Source organism: Triticum urartu, chromosome 2 (genome assembly GCF_003073215.2).
Source record: "Triticum urartu cultivar G1812 chromosome 2, Tu2.1, whole genome shotgun sequence".
NCBI classification, from domain to species: domain Eukaryota; kingdom Viridiplantae; phylum Streptophyta; class Magnoliopsida; order Poales; family Poaceae; genus Triticum; species Triticum urartu.
In genome coordinates this window covers 503,796,287-503,819,612 of record NC_053023.1, presented here as the reverse complement: position 1 = coordinate 503,819,612, position 23,326 = coordinate 503,796,287, and the positions used below count along the sequence as shown (strand labels likewise).

Here is a 23,326-nt window from a genome sequence, read left to right as displayed (position 1 = left end):
AGCACCATTCTGTAAATTACGTAAAATCTGTCCGTCGTTCTAGCATTGCTCACCACGGTAGTTAAAACCTCCGTGTAGAAAGGAAGGGGGGGGGGGGGGGGGGGGGGGGGGGGGGGGGGGGGGGGGGGGGGGGGGGGGGGGGGGGGATCCACGGTTTATGGGAGCAGTTTACACTGACGGTGATGGGACAGCAACGTCCACCAATCCATACCGCACCAAAAACGGCAGCAACACCGGCTTCACGGCAACCACGCATCGTGCACGCATCACAAAACCCACGCCACACCCACACCGTCACCGTCCATGGAAAAATGCGGCAAGAAACGCGTGATCATTCATTCATTCCATCCCGACGCAGGCGACAAAATTCATCTGTACATACACAACAGACATGATGCTTTCTCCCTTCAAAATGGCAGTAATCCACGTAGGAGTATTACATTACGGACATAACATATGCAGCAACAACAAGAAGAAAGGTCTGGCAGGGTGGCTAGACGTGGGTGCATGATTTCTTGAGGGAGATGGCCTTGCCCAGCTTGGTCGTGTCCAGGCGGACGCTGCACTGCACGTTGTTGTAGAACCTGGGCTTCACCAGCTTGCCCAGCACCAGCGCCCGCGCCCTGATCCTCAGCGTCAGCTGCAGCGGCACCGGCGGCGGGGGCACGCCCTTGGGCCCCGGCGTGCTGCTCAGCCCCGCGCCGCCGCCGTACAGCGGCACCTTGTTGCCCACCACCGTCACCGCCACCTTGCGCTGGCTCTTCCGAGGCTGGTAGAAGTACTTCATCTGCCACAGTTGTTGTACCAGGATTCAGAACTATATTTACTAGTAGATGGTTTTGTAGCTTGAGTTCAATAGAAAAAAAAAAGGAAAGAAGTCATATGAATTGGATTTCCCGCGGAAAAAGAAGGAAATAAAGAATATGAACTGGATGGCAGCAACTCGGGATGGCGATGTGGTGTCCGAGTTTTTCAACAGTGTTCAGTGGTCTCTGTTTTTTGTTTCTTTTGCGGGGAATTGGTCTCTGCTTTTGTAGCTATCAGCAGACGTTGCCATAGCTAAAATTAACGCCCTTTGTTTTGGTCAAGACATGTGCAGCAAGACTGACTTTCTCTTTGGGCTTACAATATGCAAATGTGTGTTCATAAGACTAGTGGTTGACGTAAATGCAGCGCACAAATTTTTACGTATCTATCAACAAGAAACCAATCGTTCAGGCCGAATGACCTGAATGCGGTATTGTGATTAATTCACAGCCATTTACTTAACAGATTGACTCGGTTGTTCTCCAACTTGAGGCTTACCATTCGACCGATCAATCAGATGAAAGCGTTCAAAGAAATCTGTGCGAGGAATTAAGGATGCGCGTGCGGGAATGAATGAATGCTTACGTCGCCGGAGGCCATGAGGAGCTGGGAGTAGTAGAGCGTGACGGGCTGCGCCGTGACGTGCACGCCGAAGAAGCTCCCCGTGTTGCGGAACGTGAGCCTCACCGTGGCGTTGATCGTGGACATCTCCGTGGGCACCAGCGACGCGTCCGTCCCCGCCTGGATCACGAAGCTGTGGAACGTGACGCTCTGCGCAATCAACGGAGAGGAATCGTCAGTTCTTGCATAAGAGACGACGAATCACGAATCCGGCCGAGAGGAAAGGAGGAGGTTAGTACGTACGTTGACGGAGACGACGGGCTTCTGGTTGCGGCTGGCGCCCCAGAGGATGAGGGCGAAGAAGGTGAAGAGCACGAGGAAGGCGCTGACGAAGGCCAGCCCGTAGCGCACCTTCTTGGGGAGCGCCGAGAAGCCGCCGGCGCGGCCGTCGGCGTCGTCGTCGTCCTCCATGAGGAGCCCCTCCTCCTCGATGGCCGCCTCCTTCATCCAGGGGCTGCGGCGCGCCGCCTCGCCGCCGCCGCCACCCCCGCCGCGCTTCCCGCCTCCGCCGGCGACCCCGCGGCGGGACGAGCCGGCGGAGGGGACCTTGCCGGAGAAGCGCGAGGAGGAGGACTCCCTGGAGTGGTTCCCGAGCGAGCGCGGCGGGGAGGCGGCCGGGGAGGAGTGGAAGGAGGAGGCGGCCGTCTTGGAGTGGTTCTCGCCGTCGTCGTGGCTGGGCGACTGCACGTAGTAGGGCGCCCGCGAAGGCGACGACGGCGCCATGCTCGACGTCACCTCCGAGTCGGTCTTGGCGTGATGCATTGCGAGAGCGTTCGGCGTGCCGTCGTGCGCCCTCGTCGCCGCCCTCTCCCTTCTCTTCTCTCCTCTTCTCTTCTCCCTTGGTTGGTCGTCGTGTCCTTGGGCGCGGTCGCGTGCGTGGCTGGCTCTTGTAGTGAGCGTGGATGGGTGTGTGTAGTAGTGCTCGCCCACCTCTGTCTGGCGTGCGCGGAGGATCGGGCCGGGGTGGACGGGACGTGTTGGGAGGTGTGCGTCCGCGTCCGGGGATGACTTCCGGGGCGTGGCGGGGCGGCAGCACCCAGACCCGGAGGGCGCGGATCCGCCGCTGCTGCTATAACGATGGGCGGTCCTACGCATTCGTCAACCATCACTCTGAACGGGTGGCGTTTAGCCGTTTATAGGCCACTTGTTTTGCTTAATCCGAGCCGTCAATTCATGATCCGATCGTTGTTCTTTTTCATGGCAATACAAGTCACACTTTATATCATAAAGACTATAGTACAAGCACCCTGGACACCGACCTCACAAAACCAAAAAAAAAAACCGAACGCTAGTCTTTGTATAAAGAACACCAATCAAGAAAGAAAAATACGCGTGGATCCAACGATCCCCTTCTCGGCGGAGGAGAGCCGTTGGAATACGACAGCGGAGGAAACTCTTCTGACCGCTGGTGAGATCGCCTTTTCTCTCTTCGCGACGAAGAAATAAAAAGGTAACACACACTAAGTTTCCCTTCTAACTGAGATTGTGACTGGCGGTATACATTACATATAGTAACGACATGGGGTGGTTGCACCGATGACCAAGGGTTTAGCATCCGTCATTAGTTTAACGCACTATCAAATCAAATAAGATAACTTAAGAACAAGTAGAACAAGAAAAGTGTCTTTGCCAATCCAATCGCTATCCATGTTACAAGTATCCGTTTCTCTCATTTCCTTTCTCAAGTTGTTTTCTGAACCATAATAAAAAGAGGACGCCGATATCCATCACACGTGTGGCATAATAGGCATTCGCCCATACACCTTGTGTGGCATGAGTAGGAGGCAACCCACGCGAGCTGTGTGTAGGCGAACAGTAGAATTGCTCACACGTGTGCGCATCTACTTCGTGCCACAAGCCCAACAAGTACTACTCATCCTCACCCCGCGCGTGTGGCACGGAGCAAATGCCCACACGTTCCAGCGCAGCTACATTAGGTACCTGCGGGATGACGATTTAGTTGCCATCCGGGATGGCAGATGTAGTTATCCGGGATGGCAAATGTGGTTGTAAAAGCATGACAACTCTTTCTGTTTTGGTTAACTATAGTTGCTATGTTTAATTTATGATAGTTGCCGCGTGTAACCAAATCACAATTGTCCTGTGTGATTAACTACTCGCCACATATGGTCAAACAATAGTTGCCATGTGTGTTTACCTAGTTGCCACGTGTGGTTAATCACAGTTGTCATGTATGTTTATCTGATTGCCACGTACGCGCAACTGCAGTTGCCGTCTAGCAAACGAATCATAGTTGCCATGTGTGTTTGCCTAGTTGCCATGTACGCGCAACTGCAGTTGTCATCCAACAACGTACGGCTGTCGTGTGGGCGAAAATCAGTTCGCCCACACGCGCGGACTAGGTGGTGGCTGTGTGGGCAGAAACTAGTTCGTCCATACAATGCAACTGGTAACTGTGTGATGTGTGGCGTGTGGGCGACCTTTCTAACACCCACACACCGGACTTGTGCTACGTGGCACGTGAAAACTGTCTCAATGTGTCAAGACTCGTACAAACTTAACTGGACGCTTATCCAGACATATGGGCGAGTTGCAATGTTGCTATATATGTGAGCGTTAGTGTTTTCGTAAAAAGAAAGAGAGAAGGAATCGTCAATGCATTTAAAAGAATAGGTATCGTCGATGAAGCACTACTGCTATGCTAATGCCGATTTCCGCCTGAATCTGATGATGACTTATTACATGAGTATCACTTTGTTGCTTGTGCCGTTATCTATTTCACTTAGAGTAACTCTATTCCATCTTCAAAATTTAAGGTCTGAAGCCGCATCCCAAAACTCCCAAGTTTTTAGGGGGTGCATTCTAACACATCTCAAAATATACACGTATTTCTCTCACTCAAATGCAATAAAACTCACTCCAACTTCATTTTAACATCTTTAGTCAGACATCGATGTTTTCAAATACATACATTTCAAGTGCTACTAAAAGAAAAACACACATGTTCACTGTTCACAAATAATACTGAAAGCAACACCATAGTTCATCTGAAATCATCAACGTAAACACATCATCGAAAAGCAATGAAATGCAACATAGAGCATAGATCAAGCACACCTGTTGTGACAGCCACTTTCATAGCACATCGAACTTAGCTGTCGGATTCGGGTTCCGGCAGACCCTTGAGGTTCGAACACTGGGGTGCGCACGGAGATTTTGCCTCCTACCTTCCTGCACCCCTCCGCCACGCTAGGATCAAAGCTATGAAAAGAACAACACAAGGGACGCAAGGTTTATACTGGTTCGGGCCACCGTTGTGGTGTAATACCCTACTCCAGTGTGTGGTGTGGTGGATTGCCTCTTGGGCGGATGATGATGAACAGTACAAGGAAGAACAGCCTCGCGAGGGTCTGTTCTTGGCTGGGGCGATGAACTGCTGGGAGGAGTTCAACCACCTTTCTCTATCTCACTCTCTCTTTCTGCTTACCACCTCTCTACTTGTCGAGCCCTTGGAGGAGACTGAGTCGAACCCCTTGCTACGTGGGTGGCCGGTTCTATTTATAGTGGCCCTGGTCCTCTCCCCAAATATTGAGCGGGAAGGGAGCCAACAATGGCGGGCTAATTTGAAGGGGGACAACAAGTATCAACTATCCTGACAAAAGTAGTCTTCGCCTGTGCAAAGCTCTGGTGATGACGCCGTCTTGGGCTCCATGGTGACCTCCATCTCGTAGTCCTCCTGGTCTTGGTCTCGTTGCACCGAAATGGCAACCTTTGCCTGACGCCTCGGTACTCCGCGGCTGCGCTTGCCCCCTTTGCACCAAAGAGGAAAGGAGGGCGCTGCGCGGGCTGGCACCCGCCTGGCGCCCTGAGTCGTCATGGCTTGCGTCACGGGCACCTCGCGAGGTACCCCGCCTTGATCTCTCCGCCTCCTCGTGAGCCAGCCTGACGAGGCCGTGCCTGAGGAAGCTCCGTGTCGTCCGCCCCGCGAGGCTTGGCCCCTCGCGAGGGTCTTGGATTTGTGCTGGTGAAGATGGGCCGTGCTGGGCCCCCCTTTGAGCCACGCCGCAGGCCGCAGGCAGGCAAGTCTGGGGACCCCCGTTCCCAGAACGCCGACAGTAGCCCCCGGGCCTAAGGCGCGCCTGGACTTGGCCGTGCAGGGAGGCGGAAGGGCAAGAGCGAAGCGCCGCGGGCCCTAACAGCCTGCGGCCTTAGGCGCCGCGCGGCAGTTGATTGGACGTGGGCGGCACTCTTCCCCCACGCCCTCCTTATCTTGCGCCTTGCTAGGCGGACCCGTAGTCGTACACAGCCATTCCCCTTTTATCGCTCGAGCGCTTCATGTCCTTCCTCTGCTCGAACACTGGTTTCTGTTTTCAATTCAATCTTGAATCCTCCCCCCTTTCATATCGCCATGGCCCCGACGAAGAAGGGAAGAGGGAAGAATCCCGTGTCTCCGCCTCGCCCGCCGCCGTTGGCGGCCTCCGCTGAGGGTTTGGGTAAGGTCAGCTTGGCTCTAGCCACCATCTTCAATGAATGCGGGAGAACGACGGCCTGGCCCGCGTCCCACTTCTCCATCGGCAGGATAGTTACCGAGGTCCCATATTTCGCCGACGCCCTGTGGGTAGGTCTGGTTCCCCCCTTTTCTGATTTCTTCAATGCCGTGCTCTCCCACTATCAGATCCACATGCTGCATCTGAGTCCTGAATCCATCACTCTCCTTTCGGTCTTCGCCTTTGTCTGCGAAGCCATGGTGGGAATCCCTCCTTCGGTTGCCTTGCTGCGCCACTTCTTCTCGCTGCATCTTGTCAACCTTACCCAATGCTGGGCGGGCGTAAGCTTCGTTGCCGCGCCAGAGACTGCCGCCTCTGGAATTGACTTCAAGCTCCCCCCTGCCCGCGGTTGGGTTCCGCGAGCGGTGGCTGTATGTGGACGCAAGGGTGCCCAGCCCCCTGCTAACGGAGCCGACCTCGCCTGTTATCCCCAATTCGGGCTGGGGCTAGGTGGCGCTTGAGAGCCCCTGGCTCGTCTTCGTCTGGCGCCGCTTCGCGCTCTTAAGGTCGCTTAGCGTGACAGCGCCCAAGGTGGTGAAAGAGTTCCTGCTATGCCGCGTTGCTCCTCTTCAACGCCACTCTCGCCGGATGTGGGTCTTCCGTGGGCGCGAGGATAGTATGAGGCTCCAGGAAGAGGACCTGGCTCCTGAGGTGCTGAAGACAGCGCTCTTGACCCTGGCTGGGGAGCCCAACCCCGGTAGCGTCCGGCGGGGAGGGGCCTTGTTGTACCTCTGCCAGAGCAGGGTCGACTTTGTGAAGCAGATGCCTGCCTTCGATGAGTGGGGGCTGCGCCCCGCCGGCCTTCAGGGGTCTCACGAGAATCCGGTGGTGGTGACTGCCCTTCCAGTCGGCCAAGGCGACTCGTCCCCGAGTGGCGGAGCAGGGAGGTACGAGGCGCCAGAGGCCGAGGGGGCTCCCGGCGTGGTGACGGCACCGGGCGAGGCTCATGAGGAAGCAGTTATCGGGGCCCGTACCGCTGAGGCTGAGGGTGACAAACAGCTGCCCTCTGCGCCTGCGACTGGGGCCCCTGAGGCTCCAGCTGCTTCTCTTGGGGAGGCGATTGGCGGCGCACATCAGGCATGCGCCCCTGACGCTGATCGTCTTGACGCTCCATCTTCGTCGCAGGTCGATCCCTGCGCCCGACTCTTAGGCCGCTTCCGCGTGGACTTTGGGGCTCTCCGGAAGAGAAGGGAGGCCCTGGGCGACGGTTACCCCTGTCGCATGCTGAAGCGCAGAAAGTACTTCGCCACTGATGAGTAAGCCTTCTCCTTTCCCTGCTCCTGATCCTTCCGTTGCTCTTACTGACCCTTGCTCCGCAGGCCCCTTCTAGCCGAGCCTGCTGAGACGGCTGAGGAGCCGTCCCCTTTGGCTTTGCCCCCTCCACCGTCCTCGAGCGCCCCAAGAAGCGGAGTCCCTTGTGGCGAGGGCGATCGAAGAGGCGAACCATCCCGAGGCGTATCGTGGCCCCGCGCACCTCGCGATCCTCCTTCGCGAGCCTTCTCGTGGCATAGCCAACCTGCCATGGGCTTCTCGCCTAGTTGTGGACTGCGATTGGCTGAGGCGCTTCCTGCGCTCTTCTCCTGAGGTCGGGCTGGCCCCAGGCCGGGCTTCTGACGCGGCGTGCCCGGCCGTCGCGAGGGTGCCAGCCCCTAGCCCGGAGGGGGAGCGCTGACCTGCAGCCCCCAGCGCTTGCTCGGGGCAGATGATGGTGTGGAAGACATGCTTGAGCGCGCTCGGGAGCGTCGCGCTCTCCGCCAAGGATTCCTTCGAAGGGCGACTGACGTAGTGAGCCTGCTTGATGTGGAGCTTGCTGATGAAGACGCGCGCCTTGAGGCCGAGGGCCTGCGCCTGGCTGCAGAGAGGCGCGAGCTGGAGGGCGCCATCGCCCTTGCGCGCCGTCAGCGCGACCTTGATGAAGCAGAGGCCAAGGCGTCGTTGGTGGCCTCTCGGGAGGCCCGGTCCCGGGCTGCTGAGGAAGCTCGGGAGGCTGACCGGCGGCGAACGGCTGCGGAGGAGCGGGCTCGGGAGCTCCTGGCCTGGTGCCACTCGCTGGAGGAGCAGATGAAGCTGCGTGAGGCAGCCCTCGCATCGATGAGGGTGCCCTCCGGCGACTCGGCGGAGCTCCAGAAGCGTGAGGAGGCGCTGACGCTGGAAGCCGCCGAACGTACCCGCGAGTACGAGCGTCTGGAGACGAGGGAGTGCTTGGTGACGCAGGCGGAGGACGATGTCGCTGCACAGGAAGCCCGTGTCCTGGAGGAGGTCGGACGTCGGGTGGCGATGGCGCATTTGAACCTCGAGCACGAGTTCGAGGAGAAGCTGGGGTTGATCCGGGCCGAAGCCGAAGGCAGGACTGCTGCCCTGAGGGCCAAGCTGGAGGAGGTGATGCGGCGGGCCGATGCTTCCCGGGCCGCCCTTGAGGTGGCGCAAGGTGGGCTAACCACCTCCCAGGCTGATGTGCTCCTTCTTCACCAGCGGGTGGAGGAGGCTGAGGCCGTCGCGCGCCAGAACGCGGACGAGATACGTCAGCGGCGGCTCTTGGAGCATGAGCACGACCCCATGCTGACCACGCTCCAGGAGAGGGCCAACGCGGCCTTGGGAAACATCTGCGAGGAGACCGTCGGCGAGCCGCACGCGGTTAACTACGCGGGCAATCTTCAATTCTTTACTGACGTGGTGACGCAGCTGGAGGCGCGGTCGATCAGGGCTGACAGGTTGGTGGAGGAGAGGAGCCGCGCCCTGCTCAGGCGCGCCTTTTCTCGTGTCTTCAGCCATCTCCGGAGCATGGATCCCCACTTCGATTTCGACGCCGCCATCGCCCCAGTCCCCCAGGCCGTCCGAGGTGAGCTGGCGCACTGGGTGGAAGACCATGTGGAGGTTCTTATCAGGGCCTTCGCCTCGGATAACGACGACGCGATCGTGGCGGCCGGCGAGGGTGGCGTGACGGGCGGCCCTGACGCCGCTGGTGGCAACGCGGGCAGCGGTGGCGAGTTCAGTGACGCCAGCAACGGCCCCGATGGCGCTCCTGAGGACGCATTGGGAGATTCATCCGACTGATTGTGCGCCGTTCCTGCTTACCCTGTATGAATATAACTCAGGTTTTGGCCTGATAGCTGTGAGAGCATTTTGGAGGGGGAGCCCCTCATGTAAAACTTGTGTTTATTGTATCAGTAGGAGCTACATTGCCCATGCGCCCGCGCCAAGTGGTTGGCTTAAGCGACGCGTTGGTCGGCTAATTTACCTTTGTCCCGTGCTGGCCCTGGGGCAGCCCGCAGGAGGCTGTGGAGCCCGGAGTGTTTCCTGATTGAGTCCATTGGACCTGCAGTAAGACGCCCTCCTGAGAGGACGCGGCGGCGGCAGTCTGGGCTGCGCGCAAGTTAGGCCTGACCCGGCTCGCGAGGGGCTCACGAGGGGAGGCAGCTGAGGCGAAGCGGTAACCGAAACGCGAGAAATTGCTCGAACGAGACTAAGCACCCCTTCCCCGAACACACGCAAATCTCAAATTCGAATCCAACTTGAATCCAGCGGGGGAAAGCGGCAACCAAAGGGAAGAGCAACAAAAGCAAACAAAAGGCCGCGTCCGGCACCTAGTCTAGTTTTGGATGTCTTCTCACCAGCGCGGAGCTAAGTGCTGCCACTGGGCGTGGGAGGGAACCCCAGGGCCTGAGGCCGGCACCCCTGAGACTCCGGGGCGTGTACAGCCCCACTCATTATTACGTGAGAGTGTCACGGGGCGGCGAGCTTCACAGGCACTGGGCCTTCGTCATAGGTACTGGCCTTGCTTCATATTGCCAGATGAGGGCCCCACCTTGCGCCACACTCTAGTGCCATCAGCAACGACCGGAAACCAGGACGCCGCCCGATGGGGTAGAGCGGTCGCCAGCGGTTCCCCCGACGACCACGGGTCCTCCGCCGGGGGCAGGCCCTGGGGCACCTCCCCAGCGGAGGGCCTACCTCCTGAGAACGCCTTGCTCCGAACGCCGCGGTGGCGATGTCGGATCCCTGCCTCTCTCCTGCAGCCCCCTGCGCCCTCCTCCCGAGGGGTAGGAGACTGTGGGAGCGGGGCAGCTGCTCGCTGCGGCGACCTGCACCTCCTGCGATCCATGGTTAGCGTATACCTGCTCCTGAAGAATTAGCGGTACCCGATAATCGTTGCCTCCAGCGTGGCCAGTGGGACCGTCCCGGGGCTCCTGGAAAGGCTCAGCTTCTAGTGCCTCATCCCCCCAGCTTAGGCTGAGGAGCGAGCATTGTCCGTTCTCGTGAGGGTGTCCTTGGTCCATCATGAGGGGCACGTATTCCTCCGGCGCCGTCATCCCGAATGCCATGCCGTAATGCCCCGCATGCCACGAGTCCTGCCTGACAGGCCCACCGTGGGGTGGCAGCGCGGCCGCCCACTGGGGCCACGGGTCGCGTTGAGTCCTTCTTCTTCGCGGACTGGGGGCGGGGGCAGCGCCGCCGCCGGTCCGGCGCTGACAGGTTCGCTGGCGTCAGAGTAGCCTTGGAACCCGCGGGCGCGCGCGGGGCCCCCGCGTAGGTCGCCCTGGGCTTGAGATGGGAGCTGGGTGGAGACGGGGTGAGCCCCCGAGGCGGCGAAGCCCAGGAGCTCCGCCACTCGCTCCAGCAGCACGTCGTGGCCGCCCTCCAGCAGTCTGCACTGCAGCAGCTCTCGGACCACCGTGAGTGCAGCTCTCGAGTTCGCCTGTTCCCGGTGGGTGTACGGTGTCGTGGTCGCGGCGTGATTGGAGGCCCTTACTGCCGACCGCGCCTACCGCGGTGTAAGAGTTGTTGAAGCCTGTCCGCGTCGCCCGCGGCCCGCAGCGCCCTGCGGACCGCGAGCTGCCTGGGGCATAGGGTCGCCCGAGGCGAGCGGTTCTGCGCGGGCGGGCCACGCAGCCCATGGGTCTGGGTTGCCCTCCTGGTCGCCGGGCATGGTGATGACGACGCGACGGGGCACGGAGCGGTGGAAGACGAATTCCGGCGCACCCCTACCTGGCGCGCCAAATGTCGGATTTCGGGTTCCGGCAGACCCTTGAGGTTCGAACACTGGGGTACGCGCGTTAGTGTTTTCGTAAAAAGAAAGAGAGAAGGAATCGTCAATGCATTTAAAAGAATAGGTATCATCGATGAAGCGCTACTGCTATGCTAATGCCGATTTCCGCCTGGATCTGATGATGACTTATTACATGAGTATCGCTTTGTTGCTTGTGCCGTTATCTATTTCACTTAGAGTAACTCTATTCCATCTTCAGAATTTAAGGTCCAAAGCCGCATCCCAAAACTTCCAAGTTTTTAGGGAGTGCATTCTAACACATCTCAAAATATACACGTATTTCTCTCACTCAAATGCAATAAACCTCACTCCAACTTCATTTTAACATCTTTAGTCAAACATCGATGTTTTCAAATACATACATTTCAAGTGCTACTAAAAGAAAAACACACATGTTCACCGTTCACAAATAATACTGAAAGCAACACCATAGTTCATCTGAAAGCATCAACGTAAACACATCATCGGAAAGCAATGAAATGCAACATAGAGCATAGATCAAGCACACCTGTTGTGATAGCCACTTTCATAGCACATCAAACTTAGCTGTCGGATTCGGGTTCCGGCAGACCCTTGAGGTTTGAACACTGGGGTGCGCGCGGAGATTTCGCCTCCTACCTTCCTGCACCCCTCCGCCACGCTAGGATCAAAGCTATGAAAAGAACAACACAAGGGACGCAAGGTTTATACTGGTTCGGGCCACCGTTGTGGTGTAATACCCTACTCCAGTGTGTGGTGTGGTGGATTGCCTCTTGGGCGGATGATGATGAACAGTACAAGGAAGAACAGCCTCGCGAGGGTTTGTTCTTGGCTGGGGCGATGAACTGCTGGGAGGAGTTCAGCCACCTTTCTCTATCTCACTCTCTCTTTCTGCTTACCACCTCTCTACTTGTTGAGCCCTTGGAGGAGACTGAGCCGAACCCCTTGCTACGTGGGTGGCCGGTCCTATTTATAGTGGCCCTGGTCCTCTCCCCAAATATTGAGCGGGAAGGGAGCCAACAATGGCGGGCTAATTTGAAGGGGGACAACAAGTATCAACTATCCTGACAAAAGTAGTCTTCGCCTGCGCAAAGCTCTGTTGATGACACCATCTTGGGCTCCATGGTGACCTCCGTCTCGTAGTCTTCCTGGTCTTGGTCTCGTTGCACCGAAATGGCAACCTTTTCCTGACGCCTCGATACTCCGCGGCTGCGCTTGCCCCCTTTGCACTAAAGAGGAAAGGAGGGCGCTGCGCGGGCTGGCACCCGCCTGGCGCCCTGAGTCGTCATGGCTTGCGTCACGGGCACCTCGCGAGGTACCCCGCCTTGATCTCTCCGCCTCCTCGTGAGCCAGCCTGACGAGGCCGTGCCTGAGGAACCTCCGTGTCGTCCGCCCCGCGAGGCTTGGCCCCTCGCGAGGGTCTTGGGTTTGTGCTGGTGAAGATGGGCCGTGCTGGGCCCCCCTTTGAGCCACGCCGCAGGCAGGCAAGTCTGGGGACCCCCGTTCCCAGAACGCCGACATTAGCAGTTTGGTAGCTCTCGATATCTTGAGGAGTGATATCCCAATATTATTTTTTCTTTTCATACAATCACGTGACATCCGTAATCATGAGTGTTGGGTTTAGTCCCACATCAGTTGTGGGGGGAGCCATAACACGACTTATAAAGGCGGGGGGTGTCCCCTCCTATCATGCTAGTATTGGGGGGGAGGAGGGCCCAAGGCCTCTCATAACTCGGTGTTGCTCTTCGGTTGGGTCTAGTGACGCAGATGGGTTGGAAACGCTAGTGTTATCGGACCCGAGATTGCGTAAGAATTTGTATTGGAGCCCAGGTGCCCGGAATAAATCTCGGTGGACTCACGGGTGGTCGATCATGGTTGGTGGGAAAACATTGGTGTTAGCGGGCCCATGGGTGACCGATGTGTGAGGGGGACATTGTTGGATTTAGTCCCGCATCGATTGTGGGGGGAGACATAACACGACTTATAAGGGCGGGGGTGTCCCCTCCTAACAGGCTAGTCTTTTGGGGAAGAGGGCCCAAGGCCTCTCATAAGTCGGTGTTGCTCTTCGGTTTGGCCTGGTGACGCAAATGGGTCGGAAACGCTGGTGTTAGCGGACCAGAGATTGCGTAACAATTGGTATCAGAGCCCAGGTGCCCAGAATAAATCTCGGTGGACTCACGGGTGGTCGGTCATGGTTGGTGGGGAAACGTTGGTGTTAGCGGGCCCATGGGTAACCGATGTGTGAGGGGGAGAATGTTGAGTTTAGTCCCACATCGATTGTGGGGGGAGACATAACATGACTTATAAGGTCAGGGGTGTCCCATCCTAACATGCTACTCGTTTGGGGGGAGAGGGCCCAAGGCCTCTCATAAGTCGGTGTTGCTCTCCGGTTGGGCCTGGTGACGCAGATGGGTCGGCAACGCTGGTGTTAGTGGACCCGAGAGTGCGTAACAATGAGCGCTCGCTCTCGCTCCATCCTCATGTAGATCTTTGCCTCGGCCTCTATCCTCAACCTCTCATTCTCGATAGCAAGCCTACGCACCTCCTCCCACGCCTTTCTCTTCTTGGAAATTGCCGTCATCATCAACTCTCCTCAATCAACTTGAGCTCCATCCACCTTGCCATTGTAGTTTTCTTTCATTCGGCCATGACTCCCTTTTTGTGTATTATCATTTCTTTGATCTCCTCTTTATATGTGTCACCCAATACACCACCATTCTTCTTTCTCTCTTTTTTTGCCATCCGTCCTAATGGTAGGGGTGTTACTTATTCCCCTTTCCTTACCATCGGGATCTTCCCCATGACGATAGAAAATAAAGTGGCAATCTCACCCTCGCTTGTGTTGTCTCCCAATCCCTACTGGTTCACTCCTCATTTCCTTGTAGAGTTTTCCCATAATTATGCAAAGCGAAGGGCGTTTCACCCTTCATCTTGTTCATTTACCTGTATAGAGCTTTGTCCACTTTCTCAATAGTAGTTGACCATCAGTTGCATTGACCTTGAATTGTCGGTTGATACGTCTCGAGTGTATCTTTTTTTATTGTTTTATGATATGTTTATATCATTTTGGCATAGTTTAGTCATCATTTTTTTATGATTTTGCTGGACTACCCTATTAACTCAGCGCCTAGTGATAGTTTTTGTCTTCTGCTTGTTTTTGGATTTGTAGGAAAATCAATTTTACAAAGCTCCAAAAATACTCAAAAATCCAGAGACATTTTGCATCAGGGAGCTTCTAGAGGGCTTGGGACCCACCAAAGGGGTGGTATAGCCTCCACACAGCCCCATCACATGGCTAGGGGCATGTGGGCCCTCTGGACCGCCTTTACACCTCCTCTTGGCGCCTATATTTATCTTCCGCTTCAAAAAAGTGTTGCATGTGATGAATTGGAGCTAGTTATGTGTCGCCCTAGGTTATAATTGTTGCATGATGAATGCCATCCAACATAATTATCCATCGCTGATCCAATGCCTATGAGCTTTTCATATATTGATCTTTGATAAGTTACTTTCATTGTTGCTACTGTTACTATTGCCATTGTTACCGTTACTATCATACTACTTTGCTACCGATCAACTTGCTACAGATTAAGTCTTTCAGGTGTGGTTGAATTGACAATTCGGCTGCTAATACTTGCGAATGTTCTTTGGATCCCCTTGTGTCGAATCAATAAATTTGGGTTGAATGCTCTACCCTCGAAAACTGTTGTGATCCCCTATACTTGTGGTTTATCAGTACTATCGACCTTTGTCTGTGTGAATCTCCTATTGCTTCGATAACCTTGGTTCTCTGTTAAGGGAAATACTATCTTCTACTATATTGATTCACCCTTTCTCTTCGAGGAAAATCCCAACGCAACTCACAAGTATCATGGTGCGGCCACCCTCCTGGGCGAGCTACCTGGATGCGTGGGGACGTGGTGGCTCGTCTCCCGATGCCCTTTGGCTATAAAATCAGAAATGACCTAGAAAACCCACAAAAAATCATCAGGACTTTATGCCGTCGTGTGCGAGGTGGAACTTGGGCGGAGCACTTCTTCTCTCCGATGGAGTGATTCTGTCGGGGAAACTTCCCTCCGGGAGGGGAAATCGAAGACTCATCATCACCAACACTGCCTTCATCATATGGATCATCATCTTCACCAGCACCATCTCATATCCAAACCATGGTTCTTCTCTTGTGTTCAATATTTGTATCAAACCTTAAATTTGTACATTAGAGTGCTCGTAGTGTTGATTACATCTTGTAGTTTATTCTTATTGGTTTAATTGGTGGAAGATTGTTATGTTCAGATTGTTAATCATGTTTTTATACCCACCGATCATGATCCATATGATGAGGTGTGAGTAGTTCCATTAGTTCTTGATGACACGGGAGGAGTCTTGTTGCTAGTAATTGATAACCCACAAGTATAGGGGATCGCAACAGTTTTCGAGGGTAGAGTATTCAACCCAAATTTATAGATTCGACACAAGGGGAGCCAAAGAATATTTGAACGTATTAGCAGTTGAGTTGTCAATTCAACCACACCTGGATATTAATTATCTGCAGCAAACTGATCAGTAGCACAGTAATATGATAGTTTTGATAGTAGTGACAGCAGCAACGGTACCAGTAATAGTGATAGCAGTAATTTGTAGCAAGTGTAACAGTGATGTTAGCAATAGTAACACAACAAGATCAATAAGGATAAATTCGTAGGCATTGGATCGGTGACTTGTTGGATGATATTCATCATGAGACAGTTATAACCTAGGGCGATACGACACTAGCTCCAGTTCATCGATATAATGTAGGCATGTATTCCATAAATAGTCATATGTGCTTTATTAAAAGAACTTGCATGACATCTTTTGTCCTACCCTCCCGTGGCAGCGGAGTCCATATTGGAAACTAAGGGATATTAAGGCCTCCTTTTAATAGAGAACCGGAACAAATCATTAACACATAGTGAATACATGAATTCCTCAAACTACGGTCATCACCGGGAGTGGGCCCGGTTGTTGTCACTCCGGGGTTGCCGGATCATAACCGTAATAGGTGACTATAACTTGCAAGATCGGATCTAGAACATGGATATAATGATGATAACATAAACGGTTTAGATCTGAAATCATGGCACCCGGGCCCAAAGTGATAAGCATCAAGCATGGCAAAGTCATAGGAACATCAATCTAACAACATACTGGATACTAGGGATCAGGTCCTAACAAAACTAACTCGATTACATGATGAATCTCATCCAACTCCTCACCGACCAGCGAGCCTACGAAGAAATTACTCACTCCCGATGGGGTGCATCATCGAATTGGCGATGGAGAAGGGTTGGTGATGATGAAGAACGAAGATCCCCCTCTCCGGAGCCCCAAACGGACTCCAGATCTGCCCTCTCGAGGAAGAATAGGGCTTGGCGGAGACTCCGTCTCGTGGATCGCGATAATTCATTCTCCCTGATTTTTTTCTGGAAATATGTGATTTTATAGTATTAGGGGGGGTCATCAGCGGGGCCACCGGGTGGGTACAACCCACCTGGGCGCGCCAGGAGAGGGGGGCGCGCCCTGGTGGGTTGTGCCCACCCAGGGGTCCCTCTCCGGTAGGTCTTGGCTCCAGAAATTCTTATATATCTTATAAAAATTCCTCAAAAAGTTTTGTTCCATTCCGAGAACTTTTATTTCTGCACAAAAACAACACCATGGTAGTTTTGCTGAAAACAACGTCAGTCCGGGGTTAGTTTCATTCAAATCATGCAAATTAGAGTCCAAAACAAGAGGAAAAGCGTGAGAAAAGGTAGATACGTTGGAGATGTATCAACTCCCCCAAAGCTTACACCTTTGCTTGTCCTCAAGCAATTCAGTTGATAAACTAAAAGTGAGAGAGAAAAACTTTTACGAACTCTTTTGCTCTTGTTTACATTAATAAGCTTAAACAGCACCCAAGTTTTCAGGCAACATTATAACTAACCATGTCGACAATAACTCTTAAAGATTATAATGACTCATATCAATGACATAATCAGCTAGCGAGCAATAATAAGATGTCTCAAACGGCAACATGTTGTCAAAACAACCATGATATAATATGACAATAATGGTATCTCGCTAGCCCTTTCTGAGTCCGCAAAACATAAATGCAGAGCACCTCCAAAGTTCAAGTAGCGACTAAACATTGTAATTCATGGTAGAAAAGATCCAGTCATGATGCACTCAACATTAGTTACACACAATGCATAAATCATGACCGTTGTGCTCTACTCAGTTTTTGGCGCTTGTTTTAGAGGGTGATGACACAACATAAAAGTAAATAGATAGTTCCTTCGCGGAGGGAAGCAGTGATTTGCAAAGGTGTCAGAGCTCAATTTTTAAAACAGAGATAAATGATATTTTGAGACATGCCCCCTTCTCATTCACTTCACGACCATCAGTTATCAACATCTTCCATGCTAAGCACGCTAGTGGCGGTTCCCAAGCAGTAAAAGTAAAGGTTTTGACTCCATTGGGAGCTTTTGTTTGATTATGTAAGAGATGAACTCTTTTTGTATTTTGCAGTTTGGGACCGGGCATCCCTATGATCGTCCATTTTCTCGTGCGATGGCGAGTGAATAAGAACTCCACCTGAGAATAACCCGCTTAGCACGGAAGATATCAACCACCTCCTGTTGTTCCATGAATGATCCAAGCACACAAAACGGATAATTTTTTAGAAGTTTTTTATAGGTGGCACATGCAAATTTACTTAGGACGCAAGGTAATACCGTATATAGGTAGGTATGGTGTACTCATCTGGAATAACTTTGGGTTCAATGTTTTTGATGTACAAGCAGAATCCCCACTTCGTACAGGCGAAGGCTAGCAATTAAGATTGAGAAGCAGCTAGCTAGAGAGCAACAACGATCATAATCATGCATTATGCGTAAGTAACAACAGACACTAGCATGAGTAGGATATGAACACCATGAACATAAACATTATAGAGGCTATGTTGGTTTTGATTCAACTACATGCATGAACATGTAGCAAGTCAAGCCACTTGAACATTCAGAGGAGGATACCATATCATCATACTACATCACAATCATTTTAACGCTATGTTGATATCCAAGCTAAACCATTATTAACTCCAGCTACTTATGCATGGCATGAGAAACTATAATCTCTAATTGTCATTGCAAACATGTTTAATCATAACGGGCTGAATCATGGACGCTAGATTAAACATATTTACACACACAAGACAAGTCGAGTTCATACCAGTTTCTTTTTGCCACGACCAGTTCATCGAATGTCGTCATTATTGCCTTTCACTTGCATGAACGAATGATATGAAAATAATAATAGTGCAAGAGTGCCATGAACTAAGTTCGAATCTACAAACATTTTATTCAACAGGAGAAGACAAGGTAAAATGGGCTCTTTATTAGTTCAACAATTATTCAAATGAGAGCCACTCAACATTTTCATCGTGGTCTTCTCCTTGGTACAACTCGAATAAAATAAAAGAAATTCAGAGAAACACACTGAAATATTTTTGGAGTTTTTGGTTTTCTTTAGCAAGCAAATAAGGGAAAAGCAAAAACGAGGAAAACTATTTACACGGGAAAGCTCCCAACAAGCGAAAGAAGAACAAGGAAATCTTTTTGGATCTTCTTTTTAGTATTACTACTAAGCATGCATAGAAAGTAAATTAACTACAACTAATTTTTTTGGTTTTTCTAAAGTTTTAACAAACACACAAGAAGAAAGCAAGAAAATAAATCTAAGCATGGATGATACAACGAAAAGTGTGAACACCGACAAATGGAATAAGTGGACATGAATGTAATGTCGGTGAGAGACACATACTCCCTCAAGCTTAGGCTTTTGGCCTAACTTGGTAGTCAATCAGCAGCTCGGATAATAGTCGGCGTGGTAGCTCATGGAGGCTCTCGGCGCGGATGCCTCAACACACCTTCACGCCACCACTACTACGTTATGAGCTCGGGCCTCACTCTCAAGGACAAAATATCTTTCCTTGCCGTGGTAATCAAAGAGAGCAGGCGCAGGAAAATATGTGTCCACAACATGTGCTTGGTTAAACAACAAATTATAAGTGAAGTTATCATCCCTTCCCTTGAGAATTTTATGATCTTTCAAAGCATCAAGATCTAAATACCGAGTGGGTAGGATTGGATCAAAGGGCAAAGGTGAGACACCCGGCCCTCGTGCTAGACGTGTGGCATAAATTCCACCATAGAACTAGCCACTTTTAGCATTGTGCTGGAGTCTGCGTGCAACAATTGCTCCAAGGTTATAATTCCTTTCACCAGTGAGAGCGGTGTGAAGGAGGCTCAAGTCTAGCGCACAAAGTATGCTATAGTCTTGCTTGCCTACTATGCATTTCCCGTTAAATAATGCAAAATACTGAATTGCAGGAAAATGAATGCTCTTTATTCTTCCATGTCTAACTCCCGTATTTTCACCATAGCAAAGGCTAGTCAAGAAAGACTCGCACTCAACCGTTGGTATCTCATCAAGTGAACCCCAAAATGGCAGTTTGCAATGGTAAGCAAAATTCTCCAATGGGATAGTATAAGAATTATCATAAAGCATAAATGACACCCTAGACTCACATGAAAAATATTTAAATCCCTTGACAAATGATTCAGTGAGAAGTTGGTGTTGTGCACCCTTATCTGATAGGTAGGGACCGAGGCCGACATTGTGAATATATTGCTCAAATTCTTCCTTAATTCCCACACCCACCATATATTCATCGCTAGGCCATAAACATGTGTTGGTGGCGGCATCTCGCGTGGAACTTTCACTTGGTTCAACATAAGACCGACGAGCAGAACTGTCACTAGAAGATGCCCCCGAGGATCGTCTCCTCAAAGAACTCCTTCCAAATAGGTTCATCATGTCCGCGTACAATTTTCTGAAAATAAAAAAATTTGAGTAACAAAAATTTGTTAACAAAACTTTGTAAGATTGATAGCAACTACTCATAGGGATACATAGAGTCCATAGCAAGCATTCAAACAACTTAGAACACTAAGAATTTAACATTCAAGCACATCTACAGCAGCACCAATAGTAGCTAATTATTCAAAGTATAAACCACTAAAATAAAAAACTAATTGGACAAATGGTGGAGTCACATACCAAGCAACAATCCCCTGAAATAGTTTCAGAAATGGAGCTTCGAGCAAAGAGATTGAAATCCGCGGGTCTGAGTTCAAGAACACGGGAGAGATAGCAATGGGGATTTTTTTTCTAGAGGTAAGTGATGATGTGGTATGAAGAGGTAAGTGAGGGGGCCCACATGGCGACCACAACCCACCAGGGCGCGCCTGGGGGTGCTGGCGCGCCGAGGTGGGTTGTGCCCACCTGGTGCACCTCACTCTGATGTTTATTGCACCAAAAATTCTCAAATATTCAAAAAAAATCATATTAAATTTTCAGGGCATTTTGAGAACTTTTAGTTTTAGATCATTTTTTTATTGCACGGGAAATTCAGAAAACAGAGAAAACATGGCATTTTATTTTATCTAACTAATAAAAATAGATGATAAAAAGTAGGGACAAAAAGTAGTGCTTACTAAATTCGTCAACTTCATACCATTCAAAAATGATCCATTAATAAGGTTGATCAAGTCTTATTAACAACCACTTCCGATTAGCATGAAACCGAAGAACTTTCGTAAATCACTAAGTTACCTCAATGGGGATATGCATTTCCCAACAATAAGCATTTCGTATTTATTTTTGACAGTAGGTAGAGGTATTTGAAAACTTCCAATAGTGATTGTCGGAGATTTTTCAATAACATTAATACCATTCACTTGGAATTGTTTCTTCAGAAAATGCACCGTATGCTCACTGCCATCAATATGAAAAGTGACCTTGCTTTTATTGCAATTAATAACAGCCCCTGCAGTATTCAAGAAGGGTCTACCAAGGATAATTGCCATCCTCGGGCATCTCAAGTATAACAAAGTCAGTCAAAATAGTAACATTAGCAACAACAACAGGAACATTCTCATAGATATCGATAGGTATGGCAGTTGATTTGTCAGCCATTTGCAAAGATATTTCAGTAGGTGTGAGTTTATTCAAGTCAACTCTTTTGTATAAAGAGAAAGGCATAACACTAACACCGGCTCCTAAATCACACAAAGCAGTTTTCACATAATTCTTTTTGATAGAGCAAGGTATAGTTGGTATTCCTGGATCTCCAAGCTTTTTAGGTACTCCATCTTTAAAAGTGTAATTAGCAAGCATAGTGGAGATTTCAGCTTCCGGTATTTTTCTCTTATTTGTGATGATGTCTTTCATATATTTTGCATAAGGATGCATTTTCAAGATATCAATCAAGCGAGTACGCAAAAAGACTGGCCTTAGCATTTCAGCAAAGCGTTCAAATTCTTCATCATCATTCTTTTTAGTTGACTTGGGTGGAAAATGCATAGGCTTTTGAACCCACGGTTCTCTTTCTTTACCGTGTTTCCTAGCCACAAAGTCTCTTTTGTCATATCTTTTATTCTTAGGTTATGGGTTATCAAGATCAGTAGGTGGTTCTATCTCAACATCATTATCTGGTTCTTTATCATTGGTTGGTTGAGAGGCTTCATGAACCTCATCATTATCTTTTTCATTATCATTAGGTGAGTGTTCATTACCAGATTGAGTTTCAGCATCAGAGATAGAAATTTCATTATCATTATCACGAGGTTTCTCTATTTCAGGTTCACTAGAGGCATGCAAAGTCCTATCATTTTTCTTTTTCTTCTTGTTTTTAGAAGGAGTAGGTGCACTAGTGTTAGCTTTTTGTGAATCTTGTTCAATTCTTTTAGGGTGTCCCTCAGGATAAAGTGGTTCCTGAGTCATTTTACCTCCGCTAGTTGCAACTCTAACAGCAAAGTCATGCATATTATGATTCATTTCATCAAGTAATTCTCTTTGAGATTTAGCAACCTATTCAAACTGAGTTTGAACCATAGAAGCATGCTTTCCAACACCTCTAACATCATTTGATATTCTAAATAACAAGTCACTCAAGCGAGCAATCATATCAGAATTGTATTCAATTGTTTCATAACATTTGCATTAAAGTGATCTTGTTTTCTAATGTAGTTTTCAAACTCATAAAGGCATTGACTAGGATGAATATTGTGAGGATTATCATTATCATTAAAATTCATAAGAGAATTTACCTCTGCTACCTTAGGCATTGGTGGTGTATTAAGCCCATGTATTTCTTCAATAGGAGGTAAATGTTTAACATCCTCAGCTTTAATACCTTTTTCCTTCATAGATTTCTTTGCCTCTTGCATATCTTCAGGACTGAGATATAATATACCCCTATTCTTCAGAGTGGGTTTAGCCGGTGGTTCGGGAATAGTCCAATCATCATAATTTTTCAATATGTTATTCAATAATTCTTCAGCTTGAGCAATAGTTCGTTCCCTGAAAACACAACCAGCACAACTATCTAGGAAGTCCCTAGAAGCATCGGTTAGTCCATTATAGAAGATACCAAGTATTTCATTTTACTTAAGAGGATGATCAGGCAAAGCATTAAGTAATTGCCAAAGCCTCCCCCAAGTTTGTGGGAGACTATCTTCTTTAGTTTGCACAAAGTTAAATATTTCTTGTAAGGCAGCTTGTTTCATATGAGTTGGAAAATATTTTTCAGAGAAGTAATAAATCATATCCTGGGGACTACGCACACAACCAGGAGCAAGAGTATTGTACCAAGCTTTCGCATCACCCTTTAATTAGAAAGGAAATAATTTGAGAATAAAGTAATAGAGAGTTTTCTCATCATAAGTAAAAAGGGTGGCTATGTCATTCAACTTAGTAAGATGTGCCACAACAGTTTTAGTTTCATAAACATGGAAAGGGTCAGATTCAACCAGTGTAATTAACTCTGGGTCGACAGAGAATTCATAATCCTTATCATCAATAAAGATAGGTGAAGTAGCAAACTTTGGATCACATTTCATTCTAGTATTCAGAGATTTTTTTTATACTTGTGTAGTAATTTCTTTAGATCAACTCTATCATTGCAAGCAAGAATATCTCTAGTTGCTTCTTCACTCATAACATAACCTTCCGGTACCTTAAGCAATTCATATCTTGGAAGGCTAGTTCTAGCAGGTGTTTCAGGAGTTTCAGTTTCAAGCTCATCATCAGATTCAACAACATCATGTTGTATAACTCTAGCTATTTGCTTATCAAGAAATTCACCAAGTGGCACATCATCATTATCAAGCAAGGTACTAGCATCATCATAAGCATCATTCATAGTAGAAGTAACATCATCAATAACTTGCGACATATCAGAATTAATAGCATGTGGTGGTGTTGCAAGTTTACTCATAACAGA

General features: G+C 50.0%; 1 protein-coding gene across 1 annotated transcript; it reads right to left on the bottom strand.

The window, feature by feature from the left end:
* Positions 1-312: 312 nt before the first annotated feature.
* On the bottom strand, positions 313-2,538 carry LOC125538258. The gene is made up of 3 exons (XM_048701533.1): positions 1,672-2,538; positions 1,393-1,578; positions 313-787 (listed from the first exon to the last, which is right to left on the bottom strand). The coding sequence occupies exons 1-3, from the start codon at positions 2,521-2,523 to the stop codon at positions 494-496; spliced, it is 1,332 nt and encodes a 443-aa protein (XP_048557490.1). The 5' UTR covers positions 2,524-2,538; the 3' UTR covers positions 313-493.
* Positions 2,539-23,326: the final 20,788 nt, after the last annotated feature.